The sequence below is a fragment of the Microcebus murinus genome, chromosome 14, assembly GCF_040939455.1.
Source record: "Microcebus murinus isolate Inina chromosome 14, M.murinus_Inina_mat1.0, whole genome shotgun sequence".
NCBI lineage: Eukaryota > Metazoa > Chordata > Mammalia > Primates > Cheirogaleidae > Microcebus > Microcebus murinus.
Window position 1 is genome coordinate 36,051,304 of NC_134117.1, and position 21,297 is coordinate 36,072,600.

Sequence of the window (21,297 nt, forward strand, 5' to 3'; positions counted from 1 at the left end):
TAAATTTCAGAGCTAAAGGTGAACCATTCATAAAATATTAAGTTCTTGATGTCTCACTCATGGAAGTCACATGAGTGCTCAAATTTAAGGACAACTAAGTGATAAACCAGAAGTACCCCCACTCTTTTTGGCAGATGTTACTAATTTGCTCTAAATAGTGCAACTTGTTGGGGAACTATAAAAACTGAAAAGTTCATCTTTCTTTTCCAACCTATAAGGGAAATAGAAAGGTGATGAAGTTAACTACTAATATAGTTTTACAAATTCTGTTTAACTATTTAACACATACTTCCAAATGCAAATGTTTAAGATGATTTTTGAAGAAATATCTACAATGTTTAGCTATGCTAAAAAATGTAACTGTTTCATTTGCTTAGACATATGTCATTCTAATGCCAACAATATTTAAACATTCATGAATAACCCAATGAATTGGAAAGGACTCATAATAACTGCATGTAATCTTCATCTGTAGCATTAGAAAGTAATCAAATCACTGTCCTTTTTCTGGGGGAATGGAACATTCTACAAATCCATGACAGAAATACTAAGCTAAAAGGCTTTGAGAGTATGCACAGTATAAATTTAATTTTTTAAGGATCATATATACATGAATATACAGAAAAATGATTGTATAATCACTTAAGTATTAATAATGGCTGTCTCCAGGTGGCGGGATTATGAGTGATTATGTTGTTGCGATGGGAAAGTATTCTCAAAATATCCAACTTAAGAACCAGAGTGATACCACCAAATGAAACTATTTTGCCCTTTCCTGTCTTCACATTACACATTTTTTAAAGCTACCAACCAACATGAATTTGTCAGAGTGGCTACCCACATTCTGATATAAGAAAGATCTCTTCAAAGATGGAAAAACAGCAAGATTATAGTCATAAAAGAATGATTTGCTCTAAAATTAAAAGCTCATAAGCAACTTAATCACTAGGCTTCCTACAGCTATATAAATCTATAGGAAAGTCAGTCTTTAACATCTCATCTTTGAAAGTTTTTCTCCATTATCTTGCTTACCAGTTTTAGGTACTGTTCTTTTTACACCAGTATGAACTGAATATTTTTGTTTCCATTCACAAATATTTCTCTCTTCACAAGCAACAGCACTGCTAATCAAAAGTTGTAACACTTAAACCATTTAAGACTAAGCTTTAGATGTGTGCCTAATTATCTGGCAAAAATAAGAGAACCAAGAGTTTCATGTTAGCAGCAAATTAACTAGATCCAAGGGTCTTGATTTTTTGTAAGCCTTTGGAAGCCTGCGTGTTAAACAGTGGTGATTTTTAAATTCTCAATGGAAATGGTGATGGCATTCACTGAACCAAACCAGTTCAAATTACAGTGTAGTGAGGACATGATATAAAAACAAAATTGTCAGTAAATTCCCATTTTTTCAAACATCACCAAAATATCTTCTTATAAATCAGAATATTTTCAGAGTCCAGTATAGTTTTCAACCATAATTTTACCTAAGATACCTAAAAACAAAATGTGTGTATACACAACACATACACTTTATACTTAAAGTTATTGCACATTATTCACATTTAATTTTAAAGTCACATGGAGAAAATGTAAACTTGAAATAACATTAAATTTCACTGTTACATTAATGGTCTGCTTTATTTTCAAAACACTGGTAACAAGCTACACTTTCACTTATTACCTTACTATGCTTTGTTGAAAGGATATGTCTTTAAGCTTTTAAGAAAATTAGAAATGACAAGATTAAATTCAAGTATACAAAATTCCTTTAGACTATTCTGGAATATTGATTTTTATATAGCACAAGTCATGATGAGTAGATAAATCTTCCCATATGTTGATGGCAGAGTATAGTATTATACGGAAAAGCGACAAAATTGAAATATGAAGTATCAAATCTATTCTGGGGAATTATCTTTAGACACCTGGCTTATTTAAATAAAACAAAAAATATGAACAATTTCCCAATAATCTTTAACATTTTCAGTATTAGAATGTTATTTAATGTGCTTGTACAATTTATTAAGTGGTGACTAAGGCCCTAAAAATAAGTGCTTCTCTTAAACATGAGTAGACAGATACTCTACTCCCAAGCTGACAAAGGCCATGCTTTTATAATAGGTTTTGAAGGACAGCAGGGAAAAAACAAAACAAAACAAAAAAACAAAAACAAAAAAACTTACAGAAAATTTGGCATGTGGCTGCCCATTATTTAAAATCTCAATGGATTTAAGCAATTTAAATTATAAACTCTCATTTAATAAAACACCCACACAATGACAAGAATGAGACTTTAATCAGTTTTAAGTGGAGTTTATAACACTAAGAGATAAAGGGTTGTTAACAAACACAATAACAAATGGACATCTGATTGGTATGAGGCATTATCCTGTACACATCATATTGGGTTTTTTGTGTATCCTCAGTGCATAGCATTTACACACAGAGCCACTGCTGCACAGCACAAGAGTATCTGAAGAGGCTGAATCAGAGTAAGGCTGTTTAACAGACTGAAATTTTTAGTATATATATTCTATATGAAAACAGATTGAACTTTTGAACTGGCAGGTAGAAGGCAACTCTGCCAAACACTACAATTAAAGCCCCCACTTTAGTGCACAGTTCCACCCCTTCCATCTGCATGCATGACACATTAACAGTATTTAAAGGTAAACGAGGCACTTTGTGGCAACCACAGCCATCGTTATGAACATATTGCACAAATTTTCTAGAACTAAACATGTAACTTGTACCCTACTTTTATTTTTTAAAGCTGAAACATTTGATGCTGCCGGTAAACTCCACTTAAGTTTATAACCTGTGCCACAGCAAAGAATGGTGATGCTATTTTTCAACTACCCTTTTATAATTATGGCAAAAATGTTCAAGAGGAGCTACAAAGGACTTGGGATGGTAAAGGGCCCAATTGTAAGCTTTCTTAAAAGTGATGCCTTCAAGTAACTTCAGACATGTAAGCTGCTGCACATCCAAAAAGTCTAAGAAAACATTCCAGAAACTCAGAGAGATTACCTACAGAATGCATTTCAGGCTAATTATGAATACTGTCATAAATAAAGTTTTCATTAGGACTCGAAAACCTTTCAGTCATAGCAATTCTTGTCAAATTCTATGGGGATGGTAACTGAAATAAAGGAGAGTATGTATAATATATATTTATATATATATAATATATATATAATGCCATTTTTCCATTTCCAATGACTACACCATAAAATGTAAGCAAGGCTTCTCAAAAACATTGAAACATTCAAAATCAAAACCCTCATTCAGACCTTCACATTCCAAAGGAAAAATAATAACAGTGCAAAAGCCCATTATAATGTCATTATTTATGACCTGGCCCTCCATGTTACATATTGGAACAATACAAGTTATGTTTTAAGATGCTGTGCCCAAAATTGTAATAAAGAACAGTATTAATAACTATCTTCAAAACATGAAGTTGATTTTCGTTTTAGTCAACAATTTTCAGCTTTTATGAAAAACAAGGTGGTATATAAATTTCAATGGTGACATCTTAGGAATAGTTGTCTCTAACTTTACCAATTTAACTTATAACCAGTCAATCAATAACTCTATATATCAATGTTTAAATATAAAGGTGTAAATCCTAAGAGCTTTGTTAAAAATTTAAAAATTTTATTTGTTGAATGAAACTGATGAGGTATGGAAAATATGTCAACATTTACTAAGAATATTTTAGATGAAGTTCTGCCTAATCTATTTACCATCAAACTCTATAAATGCTGCTCTATTAGGTCCTATGCAATCTGTATTTGTAAATTAACTAGGTCAGACCACAGCTAGTGAACAATTTCAGCACCAATAAGTTATTGAAAATGGAATTTTACACCATTAAGAAATATAATGGCTGGATATTCAAATGTCAAGATCAAGGTATAATTTGAAAGACACCAAATTTCTGGAAAAAATCTGTTTTAATAGTATTTTCACATTAGCTTTACAATAGTAGTTATACTCTGCTTAAAATTGTATGCAGTCTGGGCATATCAAATATATGATGATATTTAAGAAGTGAAATTGAAGCCCTAGTCCCAACTCTAGCACTATGAAGAAATGATACAACACTGCACATTAAAAAAATCTATTCTTTCAATAGCAAATCAATAAAGCATATGAAGGACCATTTCTACTGAAAAATTAAATGTCTTATTTGTGCAGTGTTAGGAAAATGTACTGCAATGCTAATTTCCTTTTTAACACAAATAATATCCTTTTTAATATAAACATTATATGTATTCAGTATTCAAGTAAAATTCCCTAACAGTTAATGACATTTAAAAAAATGTGCAAAACTGCAAAACTCATTGTAATAGAATGTGTAAGGTCAAAGGGGTGGAACGGCTGACAGCTATTGGATTGAATAAGTGCATCATAAATCTTCAAAGAAAAAAACGCTTACTGTAGAATCTCAAATTGAAATTTCCTTGCAGCATTACAAAATATTTTATATTTAATGAGAAAAAAGAAGCTTGCAGGCAGCACATGAAGCATCCACAGCAGGTATATGATTGAAAACTAATAAGTGTAAGTTGTTGACTGATGTAGGTACTAATAGCATCTGACTTTTAGCACTGGCCTTGATTACACAGGAGATGGAGCAGTCATTACAATTGAGAAAACATATTTAATAAATCATTGTCAAATTTTTATGTTTCAAGCCCATTCTTTGTTGATAGCCTCCACATTTGTATGGTTAAGTCATTGTTGCTGTGTTTTCTATGACCACAATATTTTTATATCCCTTCATTTGTGGATTCTTAAGATGTTGCAGAAGGTTCATTCCTGTACCCCAATACAGATTCACTTCCTCTAGCTGCCTTTTCTAGCACCAATATGCTTTAAAAAAAAATGCACAAACAACAAGCAGTGACAGCGGCCAATTCCTCAAAATGTCCAGATTAATGACTGTAGCATGCTAAAGAAAGGTGTGTGTAAATAGCTGGAGATGGTATATGGTCCAGAGTCCAGCATAAAATATATTCCTTTCTGAGCATTCCCTCCATTCCCCTAACCCATTACATGCATTAGAATGTAGCAAAACCCTTTAGAAACTTCTCTTAGCCAACTGCAAACTTATCTGTTGCCACAAGTGCAAAGGGGTAGGATGTGAACCAGTACATCACAAAGCTCTTTAGCCACTTCAGTTGGTGACAGAACACAAAAGGAAAAATTCCTACGTATACACATCAGTCTGTCTCCACTTTTTATAAAACTGGAATAAAATGGGAAAGTGCCATCTTTATTAATCCTAATTGAATTTTAAATGTCCTTTTGACACAAAAAGGTATATACATAACACAGCTACACAACCTTTTTTCAACTGGACAACAAGTGTCAAAACCCTGTGGATGTATAGGGTAAAACAAGATTGGTCAGGAAAAGAGAATTGTTCCTATAACTGGTAATCTGACACAATGTCCTATTGCCATTAAAAAAAAAAGGTCCATTTTCAGTTTATTCAAGTTTGTTTTCATTGTGTTTTATCCCTCTTGATAAAAAAAATTCAGACTTTTGTTATTTGTGTATGCTGATCTTCATCAAAAGGTTCATTCTCTGGATCAGAGTCAGTGGTGTCAGAATATCTATAATGATCAGGTTCATTGTCACTAACATCTGGTGTTACAGAAGTTGAACTGCTAGCCTCTGGATTTGATGGCTCCTCTACTGTTTTTGTGAAGTACAGCTTCACCTAGAGAAAGAAAAAATTTAAAATGAAAATCCACACATATAACTAGTATTAAATTACTTAGTGAAGATATATATTTTTAACAGATTAATTTTTAAGTACTATTAAATAACAAACATGATCTTTAGAAGGCAACTGCCTTTTAAATGACTTCTTAGGATTTCCTAAATTTTCTTTCTTGCTACGTACTTAAATGATGATTTTAACACATTATTTAAAAAAAATAAACTGCAAGTATTAACTAAATAATTCTACAAAAGAAATGAAGATTGAAGGTTATCAATAGTTTTTCAATTACAAAATTCAATTCACAAATGACTGAATTCCAAAAGAATGTTTTTCTTAGTACCTGTCTGAAACTCAATGTATTTTTTTTATATAAACAACACTATACAAACATACAAAATATGTGATCAACAATGATGTTTAGAATCCATTAGCCTTAAAAACTTCAACTAAAGTGAGAAAAGGGAAGTTAACGTCATATAGTGGTCTAAACAGGCCAGGAACCTTTATATGCACAAAATAATTGTTGAACAACCCCAGATGTTAGGTTTTTCCATTTTAAAGAAGAAGAAGTTAAGGCCCAGAAAGGTTAGGGATATGTGGTAAAGGCCACATATCTGGTAGGCAGTCGATGTGAGATTTAAATCCGACCTGAATTCAAATCCCTTTCTCATTCAATTATATTAACAGCCCCTCCCCTATTATTCAAGAGTTATCAATTCTTCTCTCTTACAACCAACATCCATACTCCATCAGTAAATTGGTTAAGTTAACCTGACAGCTTGTTATCCCGCACTGCCACTATTTTAGATCAAGTAACCATGATCTATCACCTTTAATGAATGAACCACTACTACTGCTTCTTAACCATCTCCCAGCTTCCATACTCTTTCCCCTCCCTACTTTCCTAGCCAGTCTTTATTTTAATGGCATGAACAGAGTGAATATTTACAGATGAAATTCAGATTAACATCTTTCCTGTAGTGAAAGCACTCTAATATCTTCACACTTGGAATGAGTTTCTTATCCACTCTGTTTTAGTTAAAATGACTTATCACTTCTCATATATGTATCAACAAGCTCATTCCTGTTTCAGGGCTTTTGCATCTCTACTCCTCCCTCTGTTTCTGGATATCTGTATAGCTTACTAGTATTATTTACACTTCTGCTTAAATGTCACCTGCTTGGTCAGGCCTTCTGTAACTATCCTAGCTTTAAAAACAAAACAAAACACACACCAAGACTACTCTCTATCCCATCTCTATTTTCATAGCGCTTACCACAATATGACATTTTAAAATGTTTACTAATAAAAGAAAGTTTTTATTTATAATCACAAATATAAAACCTCTTCCAATATTAAAACAAAATAAAACTAGAAGGAAAAAAGACACTTTAAAAGTTAATGGTTGAGAAAAATGCAGATTTAGAGAAAAGAAAGGAAACTGATGATTCTAACAGAAATGCCTATCCTGGAGGACACTATGTTAAGTAAAGGAAATTTGGCACAGACAAATACTGCATTTTCTCACTCTTACGTAGGAGCTAAAACCGTTGAGCTCATAGAAGCAAAGAGTAGAACTGTGGTTATTAGAGGGTGAGAAAGATAGTGGTGAGCTGGTGAGCGGAGTATAGGGAGAGGTTGGTTAACAGATACAATACTGTAGCTAGACAGGAGGAATAAGGTCTGGTGTTCTGTAGTACTGTGGGGAGACCATAGTTGAGATGACGTATTGTATATTTTCAAATAGCCAGAAGGGAGGATTTTGAATTTTCCCAACACAAAGAAATGGTAAATAAGGTGATGGATATGCTAATTACCTTATTTGATCATTACACATTATATACATGTACGGAAATATCACTCTGCAACTCAAAATATGTACAATTATGTGTCAACTAAAAATAAAGAGGAGACTTTGAAATACTTAAAATAGATTTAAGATCTAAAGGCATTTAAATATTAGATCTACTTTTGCTTAAAACCTGAAGGGCTCCCTCCTCACTTTTTAAAAGTATGACTAGCAATATTCTTATGCTTATAAGCTATGGTTAGGTTTGTTGTATGTTATAAAAATAGAATAAAAAATAAGAGAAACAAAAAGAAAAAGAAGAGTATGGTGAATAGGAGGGGAAAATATCAAGTAAAATAAGAAATAGGAAAGAGGAAGAAGAAATGATAACCATTTAGGAGTGTTTACATATCAGATTTTTTTTTAATCGGAAGAATTCTCATCTATAAATAGAAACACATACATGCATACATATCACATATAGACAAAAATGAAACAAAGATATAATGAAATGAAAAAGAAACAAGAAACAACGAGTAAATATTAATAGAAAGGGTTATAAAAAAAATAAAAGGTCAGGACAATCAGAGAAAGCCTTTAAAAGATGATGACATTGAAGCTAAGGGTGGAAATATGAGAACAGCCATGTGAAGGACAGGGGAAAGACTGGGGTGGAAAGGTACAAGGAGATGGAAAAGAACTGCAAAGATCAGAGGCAGAAGCTTAGAACTGTGCAGATCTGAAGAGAGACCAGTACCGCTGAATCTCAGGGAGCAGGAGAGAAGGTGGCTAGAGATTGTGATGTAGGAGGGGAGGCCTGTGCTAAATTATGCAAACCCCACAGGCTCTTTATATATTGTGTCAACAGGAGTGGCACAACCAAGTCTTATTTTTAAGATCACTCTAAGGAGTTGAGACTAAATTGGAAAGGAGACAAGAGTGGAAGCAGTATTCTAAAATGACTGAGTTCCATCCATTACTTTCTTCCCCCATTCCTAATTCATATGCTACTCACTTCACTCCCCTCCTGTACCTCCACACCATATTTCATCAAACAACTAAAAATTGGGTAAGAGAAAAATGCAGCTCTTTTGACTCTGTGTGTATCAGGGTATTTCACTGGAAACCTTTAGGTTACTGCTACATAAACATTACTTCTAAATAATACACAATTTGGAAACTAGTCAAGCAAGTTCTTCATTAGCTATACACCTAGAATAAAACACACATTTCCTTACAAAATAGATTGGCTTAAAACACACACACACACACACACACACACACACACACACACACACACACACACACATACATATATACACAAAAGTCACTACCAACTCCCCAAAATGTTTAACTGACCTTAAAATTTGGAGAAAAGTATCGGTTGGCCTTGTCTTTATTTGCTTTGTCAAGATCATTTTTTGTTAAAGTAAGTACTAGATATTCCTTGTCATTATCTGCACGCTCTATACTACAAATGCTATCAATTTCTTGATCACATAGACTTCCATTTTCTACTTTTTCTGAGGTTTCCTCTGGTCCTGGTATGAAGAACGTATTTACCCAAAAGTGAAACATTTTGTCCTAAAAAAAAAAAAAGAAAAAAGAAAAGGAAAAAGACTTCTTTTTATTAAATGATTTTTTATTTTTTTAAAAAACAAAATATGTCACCTATATTTGACAACTCCCCCAAGAAGTCAACAAAAGAAACTATGTAACATTTGATATTTTGAATAAAGGTAAACACAAAGACTATTATATGTCAATCTATGGGTTATCTACTGTATTCTCCTTCTCATATGATTTTTCCTTTACTCATTTTTAGAGCAAAAATATAATCTCAAGAACTAAGATAACATTTTATCTTAAAATTTTAAGTAAAATACCTCTTTTCTATTCTAACACTAGCTTTAAAAAATGTTTTGAGTTTGTATGTACAAACAAAATTCAGATATGAATTTAAATTTTTTCTATATTTCAAATGAGCTATATTCCAAGATTTATTTTAACAGAAGTTCTTGGAAGGTTAGTATAACTTTCCTGATGAAGCATGGCATATACATCTTTACTTTTATGGCAATAAAAACTTAAGTGGCTCCAGTTTCTTACATGACAATGTATGCTTGAAAACTTTCATAATAAAATATGAGGGGGGCAGGAAGGAGTGCTTCTGATTTCTTATTATGTTATAAAATGCCTATTCTTAAAAAAAAAATCACTTGGTAATAATATGAAGCTTTCTTAATCAAAACCCACAGAAGTTCATAATTTCAAACCTTTATTGACCAACATAGAAATTTGGCCTGTATGAATCATTTGACAACTAATAATGTAAGCCTGTGATATCTCATCTGGTGCCTTAAACTGCAATTTAAATATTTTATTCTAATTTATCTTCAAGTTTTGTGTTTTTCTCCAAGAAGTTAAGACCCTTAAGGATCTATACCTTAAAATTTCATTATATCTTTTAACAGAACCTAGTAAGGCAATTTTATATATGAGAAGTTACTTTGTTAATTTCAATTATTTTAGCAAAGTCATTGAGTTAGTAATTATATTTTACTTAGAGCCAGAAGAAAATAAGCTAATAATATTTAAGTTTCCAAAAATGTGCATTCCTTATGTGTATATATTATACTAAAATTGTTTAAATCACAGCAGACATTTAAATAAGACAGGAAAATTAAAAGGGAAATTTATGTAATCCAAGACACATAAACATTACAAATATTTAATCAATTTTAAAATGTGCTATTGCTAAGTACTGATGATAAGAACTGAAACAAGAATCAGTACATTCTAAAGGTATAGGGAAATAGTGATGCAGGTGACTTTTTAAATGCAAAATATAAACTCTTATGTTTATTAAATATTATGCATGGGGGGAAAAACCCAAACTTACTAATTACCTTAATTTTAAAACACTTCCTAACACCTCCAGGAATAAAAAGTAACTTTTCAAAGTTACTAAGATATATTTAACTTTGATTTATATAGAAAACGCAGGAAATGGGTTTCTGGTGAAAAAAAAATCAGCTTAATATTTTGTGGCTTTTCTAGCTAGTCGGATTCTGGATAAAGGAAATTATATTTCTTTGACTTCTGGATAAAGTCAAAGTAGCACTTAAAAGTTTTGCAGTAAATGAAATTTCCTCTTATTTTCTTTCAAAAGAAAAAGATAAATAAATAAATCTTGTTACTAAGAATGTCTGAAGATTGGCAATATGCTAACTAACACATTTACCAAGGCAACAACAATACATAAAACTAGCTAGTGCCTTTCTTCATTACTAACCTAAAAATTTTGCACCTAGGCTCACTTCAAATAATCATATTTAATATTTTAAACCAAGATAGTTTGTTTTAAAATGAGCTCTTGCTTTCTCTAAATATAGCTCAGTAAAATATAAACCTCACTTTCTAAACCTGCATATTTGAATAATACCACATTTTTTCATTTTTCATTATTTCCTTTTCATATCAAGTTATCTTTCAGCTAAAAGAACTAAATAATCAGTAAATCTGAGAAAGCTAAATAGAAAATAACTCAGTCTTAAAAAACATAAACCACAATGGAAGAAAAAGTAGTTTGTGTCATTATATAAGACCAGAGAACAGATCTTATTTCTATCTATAGGACAAAGTTTTTTAAAGTTATGGTTTCAGCTAATTAACCATCCTTGTTAAGGAAAATTCATCTCATGTTACAATGCCATCTGGCCTTTTCCTTCTTAACAGTATTATTTACCAATATAATGTTTCATCAATACTATGGTAATCAAAGTCTAATAGAAAACTAATTATAGTTCATTAGATATCAGTCATAAAATAAAATATTTCCCTTAATCTCTCCTTACAGAATGATTTCTGCCTAACCAAAAGCTTTAATCAAACGATCTTAGGTTACTCTTCAAAATATGGCTATTTATCTCAATAAAAGTAAAGTGCAAACCTTTTTTAGCATCTTGTTCTGTTTGTGGAAGAACTCTACTTTGATGTCACCACACACAGGCAATGGCTGAGGGAACTCAAAATACATGAACTTGTCTTCCCGTCGTGTGGGTCCTGAACTGGAGGAATATATCTTCACCTTTAGCTGGCAGACCACAAACTGAGGATCTGCATGGTTAAATACATACTAGTATCATGTCACAGGAAATACCTTTAACTGTCAAACTGTTAAAAGTGATTTTAATGATAAATATCAGCAATATACACAAAATAGTGATCTGTATCTGTAATCCTGATCTAAAACAAATCAATGGAAATAAATTAGATAAAAAAATATAATTAATACAAGAGTTCCTCCAATTTGAACTTTCAAAATAAGGTTCTCTTACTGGTATAAAAACCAATTCCTATTTCATGAATAGCAAATCCCAAGATCAAATTTCTAGCAATATAACATCAAAACTTTAACATTAAAATTATGCTAAAAATTCTAATATAAATTACTTTTAAGCATTAAAAATGATAAAATAATTTTCTGACACGTGAACTGCATAAAAGGTTAACTTTTAAACAGATATTTCCTATAGTATTTTGAAGTCTCTGGCATGTAACAAAAATTACAAAATATATATTATTACATATTCACAAGAGGAAAGAGAATATAACCTATAAAGAAGTTATAATAAATTCCATAAACACAAATGTAACTATTTATAAAAATATTAACCATCATTCATTTTATCTATAGCCCATATTTTATTTTTAAAGGTATATAAAGCCACCATTGTGAGAAACAGGAAGGAAGAGATTTGAAATATCTGCAAAGAAATGCAACAGACCTCAAGTAAAAACTGTAGCACAACCTTCTGTCTCTACAAAATGCACCATTTTCACTATTTTGGTTTTGGTGAACTTCTGTTTTAAAATAACTGGTAAAACATAAATTCTCAAAATTCATCATGTTTTTACATTAACAATTCAACTAAAAGGTAGTAAAGTATGGAAAGAGGAGTATGTGTTTTATTTTTTAAATGTATTCATAAATCATTTTTAGCCAATGACATTAATGATTAAAGAAATTAAAGATTAAAGAATATTAAGATTCTAGGAATTTAAAAATCTAAAGTTGCTTACATATATTTGACAAAATATAATTCATTTGTAGTATACCAAGGAGTTATAAAACAAGAATCTATTTAAAAAGAAATGGATTAACCCTAGGAAGAAGTGGCTTTTGAAGGAAATATGCCAAGATAATCAAGAAATAGAAACATAAGCTTGCATAAAGTATATGAGAAATATATACATACAAAACAAAATTCTTAGCATCAAAAGGTGTCATTATTCTTAAAGATGAAGAAAAGTCTCATGTTTTTATCAATGTGACCAATGACTAAGAACAAGGCAAAAGCTAAACCATGGTAAATGAAATTTCCAGTTTAATAAACACCTACTATCTCATTTATGTGATATCTAAAGCAATATTAGCAATCACATAAAAAATGTTTGATAAAAGCATGCAGGGCTATTTTAATATGGATTTGTAAGACATTTTTATGAGGAAAAGCTGCCTCAAAAAGGAGAAATACTACATCAGCAATCTGTCAATAAATTTTACTTCCTTGACACAAGGTGCAATGAGCCATCTCACAAAAATTTATGTGATACTGAAAATTTCACTGAGAAGTCTAGGTTGAAGAGGCAAATGAACAAAGTCTGATTTCATAGCTGTTATAAAATTAACCAGGACGAAAATGCCTTGTAATTTTATTAATCTTAGCTCCACTAATTCAGAATCTGAATCCTGATTTTAGGATTTTAAAAAGCAAACTAATAGTACAGCCAGATTTCAACTAAACTACATCTAAAATGTACAGCTTCACGAATTTTAGAATTGTATAAATAATTTATAAGCTAATTACAATCAGTGTTACTTAGAATTTTCCCTAAAAACTAAGCTAAAATTGTTTTAGTAAAAATAAGTAGTAAAGGTTTCCTCAAATCACTAAAGAAGGCCGGGTGTGGTGGCTCACGCCTGTAATCCTAGCACTCTGGGAGGCTGAGGCAGGCGGATTGCTCAAGGTCAGGAGTTCGAAACCAGCCTGAGCAAGAGTGAGACCCTGTCTTTACTATAAATGGAAAGAAATTAATTGGCCAACTAAAAATATATACAAAAAATTAGCCAGGCATGGTGGCACATGCCTGTAGTCCCAGCTACTTAGGAGGCTGAGGCAGGAGGATCGCTTGACCCCAGGAGTTTGAGGTTGCTGTGAGCTAGGCTGACGCCACAGCACTCACTCTAGCCTAGGCAACAAAGCAAGACTCTGTCATAAAAAAAAAAAAAAAATCACTAAAGAAAATAATCTCTACAATATGAATTTCACATTTTATATAGATATGGTCTAACTTATCAGAAATCCAGTATTAATATTGTTCTGTGGACTTGTAAGACATGATTCTGATATATATCCTTTGATATAACTGTGTTCTAAAGAAATGACAAGATCCATACTCAGTAAATAAAAGTAAGAATTAAATTTTTTTGGATGTATACATGTTGGATGATATAGTCTTTAGAGAAAACCACATTGATCATCTTTTATTATTAACATTTTTAACCTTATAGTAACTTTTCCTTCACTTAGAAATACTAAGACAATAATCAAGTATGAAAAAAATTTCTAATACTTTCTTTTTCACCACTTGTTTTGTTTTCTTTACTAATTCCTCTTCTTCTTCCTGAACCCAAGCTGCCATTCCTCCTATCTCAGTCCTCACCCTCTGCTTTCCTTCAAGCCTTCCCATCCCCTAAGTCCATACATATTTTTATGAAAGGCTTAACTACTCTCTTGATGTTACCCAAAATACCAGATATCTCTCACCTAGATTCGAACCTATATTTCCAACTATTCACACTGAGTATCTTCACACAAATAGCTCTCTTTCAGCTTATTTAAAACATGTTTAAAACGAAAATATCAACATTCATTTCTCTAAGTCTCAGATTTACTTTTCTTGCTTCTCCTTTCTGTGAATCATTCATGTGAGCAGGATGAACACTTTGACAAAATCTTTGGACATAAATGACAACAGAAAAACTAACCAAATCCCATTTGACTGCCTTAGGACATCTGGTGTAAGGCCAGCCACAGCACCAGTTTCCTTGCCACTATTTTTTTCCTCTTACAATCACAACTTTATACACAACTGTCCTTAAAACATGGTTTAAGCCTCTAGCATTACCATGATACTGTAGTATTTATCAAAGCCAGTCTGTCATCCCCATTCAGGATCCTCTAACATTAAGTCCCACATTCCATTCCTATTCTATTCTCTGTCACTATATTTCTTACCCAGCTCATTTCCGTCTGTTGTGCTTCAATTCAAGATATGTCCCATTGCCTGTAATACTTCTTTCAGTTTTAATGACAATCTAAACTATATGCTTTCTCCAATGTTCAATAAAGAGCTGGTGGACTTCCTTCATGAAACTGTTTGACAACTCTTGTCAAAACTTTCTTTTCTCAATATAGCATTTATAAATTACTCACACAATCTCTCATTTAACTACATATTACTTATATTATAATACAGTTTCACTACATAGTATTAAATCACAGAACAGAAAGAGGGAACTAGAAAATTAGCAAAGATTGAAAAGATTTTAGTAGTCAATAATTTTGAGACTGGAAGTTCTAATGTAATAATGTGAGAACAAAAGAAAAAAATAAACAGAATTTAAATGTAGACAGGCAGAGCAGAACTGACAAGAGATTTTTGCTAGAGAGGCCAATGTGAAAAAATTGTTTTAGTTAAGATTACTGAACTGAATGTTCTCTCTTATTATCTCCATAATATTTTATACCTTTCTTTTGGCTCTAAAACTCATACCTACACTATAGGAAGAAGATAAGTCTTTTCTTCCTTTTCCCTTCTCCAGGAATCTGTGAAATTCCTATGTCAAATACCTCTAACAGCCCAGTGCCTTGCACTCAGCATCAATGAGATTCCTTAGAAGCCTTTAACACATTAACTGCCACGAGAAGCATATGTCAAACCTTACTTGTTAATGTTCTTATAGTTACAATTAATATTGACAATTTAATTGTAAAAACATGGATTAGATGAAGTCAATAAATTTCATTTTTCTACTTATGTTTAAATTACACTTGAAGTTTTTACTCTATTTTCATAATAAAACACTGTGGTCCCAAGGAAATGTTTCTCCCTTTTTTGTGGGGCAGTCAATGTGTTAAATGCTGTATTGGTAAATCTGTGGTCTTTGATAAAGTTCCCTCCCTCTAAGAATACAGGAAAGATCTGTTGGTGGTGATCACATCTATCTGACAAAGATAAACAACATAAAGAAATCAATTTTATTCACAGAAATTAATTTGGGGATAGAAAATTTTTTAATTACATAAACATTTTCAAGAAGCAAAACTGAAAGTTGAAAACTAAAACCACTTAGCAAATTGTAAAATATCACTGAATTATTATTAGAAGTATTAAAAGATATAATGAAGTTGTCTCTTCATTAAAATTTTCAGAAATAATTTTATAGTTTCTAGATAAGCTAATAATAGACTTTTGTTTATATTATATAACTATTTGTTTATAGTATATATAATATATTGTATATAACTTTGTTTCTAGATAAACTGCTAATATAATTATAGAGGTTAGGCCAGAGAGAAATAATTAGAAGCAGACATCAATGACATGATCTATATTTAGTACTTATCCAGGAAGTTCCATATTTCAAAGTCTCTTCATTTTATTAATAAGCAAAATTTAAAAAAAGGCAGATGACGTGCCCAGGGTTACACAGCACATTAATCTAGGACTGGAACACAGCTCTTAATCCAGCTTCTCTCTAACACCCCACACACTTTGACTCAATCCCATTCTTCACTCATTATATTTCAGCCTGCTGCCATGTCTTATCACTTCTTCCTTTACTTTTCATTGCCCTGTCACAACTTTCATCAATATCTAGTCTTCCCAAGATATTAGGGAACAAGACCAGTAAGCTGATGAATTCCACTGCTAATCTCATGCTAGACCTCTGATGAGATAGGTTTTTTTAGTCATCAGGTCAGAATTTAGTCTGCATATAGTAGATGAAGCACAGAATACTTCTTTGACAAATATAATATGGCTTCAACATTAAAATCTATTGCTCTTGGCTTCCTTAGCCCAATGAGTTGAACAATGGAGCTCATCAATTAGTTCAAATACTTCAGAAATATACTCTCCTGCACAAATACACTGTCCTGGTAAATTTCATTCTAGATTTTTACGTAAACTTCTAGATATGGTAAGAAAAGTATTCCAATACATAGAAGAGTGAGAATTTAGAACACTTACTGCAAGTTCCGCCACTGAACATTGGAATAGTTTCAAACATCATCTTGTGAAACAACAGTGCCACTGGTCTATAATCCAGATGATTCTTTAGCAGGTAGCTATAATAATACACATAGCGCCTCTGACTGGGAATAGTTACTCCCTGGTGAAGAGGAAAAAAAAGAGAAGCCACATTCAAAAGAAAAGTTTCATTATCGTTATTTCACTAAATTGCTACAGTAACTGAGTTATAGCCATTGAAGAATATATATATATATTAGAAATTTGACTTTAAATGACTAATACTTAAATCTAGCTCAATAATAGAATAAATCAGAACATCATCAATACATAGGACAATATCAGAGTAACTTTTCTTCCTTAAAATACAATTATTATAACATCCCACTTATTCAAAGGTCACAACAATGCTTTGACCCATGAACCCAATAAGCAAAGGCCACTGCATTTCCTAAATAACTGTCAAAGTTCTCTGTACTACACTTAGGCTCTTTATACCTATGGCTGTCCACAAGGATTTATGAACTCTTACTAAACACACAATTCCTCACAAACGTGCTTATTACTTACTTTCCAGGGAAAAGCATATCAGAATCAGCAAACTAGATAAAGGCATACTGCCTTTAAGAGGCAGAAGCAGCAGTAGCAAAAAGTGATGTTAGCCTTAGAGCACAACAAAAATAGGAGTATGTGGTTGACATAAATGTATACAACAATCCACTAACAAAGGTACTCCTATGCTACATATATCTCTTTGTTAAAGAAACCAGAGACATACAAAATGCCTTAGAAAATTCAAGTATTATGGAAGCCTTAAAATATACATAATTCATGTGATATTTAAAAGGGAAACTTGAGTTAATTATCTAAAGAAAAAAATTAAATGCGTGCAATGATGTGTTTGCTAACGACACTGACTAAATGATGTAATAGGGTGTTTATCTAAGGCTTCTTTTTTTATGACACAAAATGACTTAAGAAAAATTCAACTTAGATATGTAAGGCAAATAATAAACAATATTAAGAAGTCTAACAGAAGTGATTACAGAAAACTGTACTTTAAAGTATACTCAAGAGGGAAAAGAATGTTCAATATTTTTCTTTAAGTTACTACTGGTATCTAACACTCCCCAATGTGTTAAAAATTCTGGACACAAATATCCTTCTTCCTCCTAATGAAAAGTATAAATCACAATTATGTGAATTTCAAAACAAGTATGTTGAATAGAAGGTATGTAGGTATCCACTGTAATATTCTCAGCATTTTTTTAAGGATTAGCATGATTTTATGATAGACAAACATATATATAAAGAAATGGTTTACAATAAGTATAAACCATTTCAAATCATGATAAGCGATTTAAGATTTTGGCTATATTGCAAAGACCATACATTTTGTAGTCAGAAGATTAGGATATGAATGCTGACAGTCAAAACACAAACTGGTACATTTCCTAAGGAAAATGAGGACAATAATATATACCCTTCCTTCTTTAAGAGTTTTATGAGGATCAAACACCAAATGCAGTTACACAAAAGCATGCTAAAACTATAAAATGATACACAAATACTAATTAACAGTTTTACATTTTCTACCTGTATTTAAGGTATAGTTTTGGAATAGCTGGAATTTTATTTCTTTGCATTTTTCTTAAAGAAATAGTGGTAAAGTATGACTATGAAGAGCTGTTACAAAAATTTACATTAAAAATTATCATTAAAGTTTAAAAAATATTTAAACTTAATGGTTTATTACAATCCATTATTTATTCACTAATGCCATGCTACTTCAGCAAACAACTTGTCATTCATGTTTATCAAGACAGAATATAGAATTGCTAAGCAGGTAGGGTGGGGGAAATGGATGGAAGATGAGTGAGGCAGGGTATTTTTTTAAACAATGAATTTTTTAACCCTATGACTTTATTATCTACTCAAAAAAGTAAATAAATTTAACATATTTTTAAGTCAATGCAACTCTGTAAAACCAGGTTGTCAAATTATTATTTGTTGTGGTTTAGTGGATATTTTTCTCTTTATCTCCATTTTTGGCATAAGTTTGTGTGCAATAATAAAAAGGTTTTTAAAGCTTTGAGTTTTCTCAAGTAGCAAGTGATTGGCAGTTCATCTATAATGCAGGTTGGTGTTTATACACTCAGTTAATCCTCACCAAAAAGGGTTAGGCAAACATACAAAGAACACATGAATCTACTAGTTGTCAACATTGGGTAAATAATTTGTGTGTGAATACCAGCCAAACCAAAATTACTGATAATTTAAAGGAAAACATGGAAAAACATATTTTAAAATTTCATTATTTTACTATCAAAATTATACATAATTAGGCTTCCATTTCTTAACTTTGCAATTCTTATCTACCTGTTAGCTTGACAGCATCTCAAATTCAACATACCCAGATTAACAAAAGTTGGAAGGCCCATGTGTGTATGTACCACAGTACTCAATGTGTCTTCCCCACTCTAGTCCCATCTCTCTGAACCATGATGCACATTCACTCAAATTTAATTAATACTCTGCAATCTAGATTTCAAACAAAATGAGTAAAAAGTCTACACTGTTAATACAACATACTTCAAATATAATTCATCAATATATACGCTGAAACAATGATTTATGATTATGTGCATAGTTTACCTACAGCATTTTGATTATGAAGGTTTAATTAAAATAGGTATCTTTTTAAAATCTAAGAAATTAAAATTTTATAATCTTCAAAAACCTATTTTATACATATTAATATGAAAAAAGGGCTAAACTTTTAAGCTCTTAGAGATCAAAAATATGTTTTCAGATTTTCCATTTAAATTATGACTAATAAAACCAGTTTTATTCTCTAGCCAAGAACTTTTAAGTTAAACTGGTCTATATTATATATACCACAGTCCTACTTTCTACTGTTAGGTAACTCTACTTTTCCACTAATTGTGAAAAAAATTCCTTTAACAACAGGGGTTTGAACAGCATGGGTCCACTTATACATGTTTTCTCCCCCAATAAATATATTGAAAATTTTTGGAGATCTACAACAATTTGAAAAAACTTGCAGATAAATCTTATAGCCTCGAAATATAAACAAAATTAAGAAAAAATATATGTTGATTATTAGTCTATTTTATCATTTACTATATACACAAATCTATTATAAAAAGTTAAAATTTATCAAACCTTATGCACACACAGATCAGACATGGCACCATTTGCAGTTGAGAGAAATGTAAACATGAAGATTCAGTATTAAATCCTAACTGCATAAATTAATTGTAGTACACACTCTACTCCTGTAATAATTTCATAGCCATCTCCTATTGCTACTGTGGTGAGCTCAAGTATTGCAAGAATCCATTTAAAACACTGCCTTACGCCAAGTAAACAGTTCGTCTCTCCAGTAAATTGCATATTGCGGTAAAAAGAAATTTCTCACAGTTCTCCCATACTTTTTACCATGTTTAGTGCAATACTATAAATCTTGAATAACACCGTGGGACCCACATGAAGTGCCACCAGTGGTGCTGGAAGCTCTCCCAAGAAGCAGAGAAAAGTGCTAAGAAAAAGCTGAATTGCTTGCTATGCACTGTAGATTGAGGTCAGCAGCTGTGGTTGCCCACCAATTCAGACAGATGATTCATTTTGTAAACAGATGATGGAAACTTATGGTATCAGTAAGTACAGTACAGTACTATAAATGCATTTAATATTTTTCTCTTCCTTATGATTTTCTTAATAACATGTTCTTTTCTCTATCTTACTTTATTGTAAGAATACAGTACATAATACATGTAACATACAAAGTACGTGCTACCTTATGGTTTATGTTATTGGTAAGGCTTCTGGTCAACAGTAGGCTATTAATAGTTAAGTTTTGGGGGAGTCAAAAGTTATATGAAGATTTTCAACTGCATGGGGGTGTTGGCACCCCTAACCCCCACATTGTTCAAGGGTCAATTATATTCTTAACCTTTTTTCCTCAAACATAACTTTCAACACATTTTAACGTTAGCTAAAGTTAGCATTCTTCTGGTTGATTTAGCACTATGTTCCTGGCCAACATCTCAAAAGTCAGGCATTTTCTTCAACTCCCTTTATGTTCACAGCCTAGGAGGTACAACTCAGGAGTATATGTGGTATTACTCCTACTATTCCTTCCAGCCCACTTTTCCACAGCTTCACCAATTTCAAATCCGTGCCACTAAATAACTTTCTTTTAGTATTCACTTATTAAACTCCTGACCACAATGATTACAGCATACTGTCACCCCGCCTCTTTTTCTGTCCTGACCTACACATTATCCTCAATGAATGTGGCTCATAATTTACTGAGAACCCTGAGGTCACCCAATATGAACACTCAAAATTCCCTTCTCCCACCTTAAAATCTCTTCATACTTAGTAAGTATCTCTTCTTGTTCAACAAGATTCCATTTTGGG

At 31.8% G+C, this 21,297-nt stretch overlaps 1 protein-coding gene across 3 annotated transcripts in view; it reads right to left on the bottom strand.

Moving 5' to 3' along the window:
- Window positions 1-561: 561 nt before the first annotated feature.
- The window catches only part of PTEN (phosphatase and tensin homolog), a 100,534-nt gene continuing 79,798 nt past the window's right edge, over window positions 562-21,297 (bottom strand). For 2 of the 3 annotated variants that reach the window (XM_012762897.2, XM_012762896.3), the window contains 4 exons: window positions 16,852-16,993; window positions 11,483-11,649; window positions 8,890-9,114; window positions 562-5,734 (listed from right to left, as the gene is read on the bottom strand). In XM_012762897.2, coding sequence (XP_012618351.1) covers window positions 5,549-5,734; window positions 8,890-9,114; window positions 11,483-11,649; window positions 16,852-16,993 — 720 coding nt within the window. In that variant the 3' untranslated portion in view covers window positions 562-5,548. The remainder of the gene's footprint in view (window positions 5,735-8,889; window positions 9,115-11,482; window positions 11,650-16,851; window positions 16,994-21,297) is intronic. The other variant, XM_076009996.1, reaches the window with a different exon arrangement.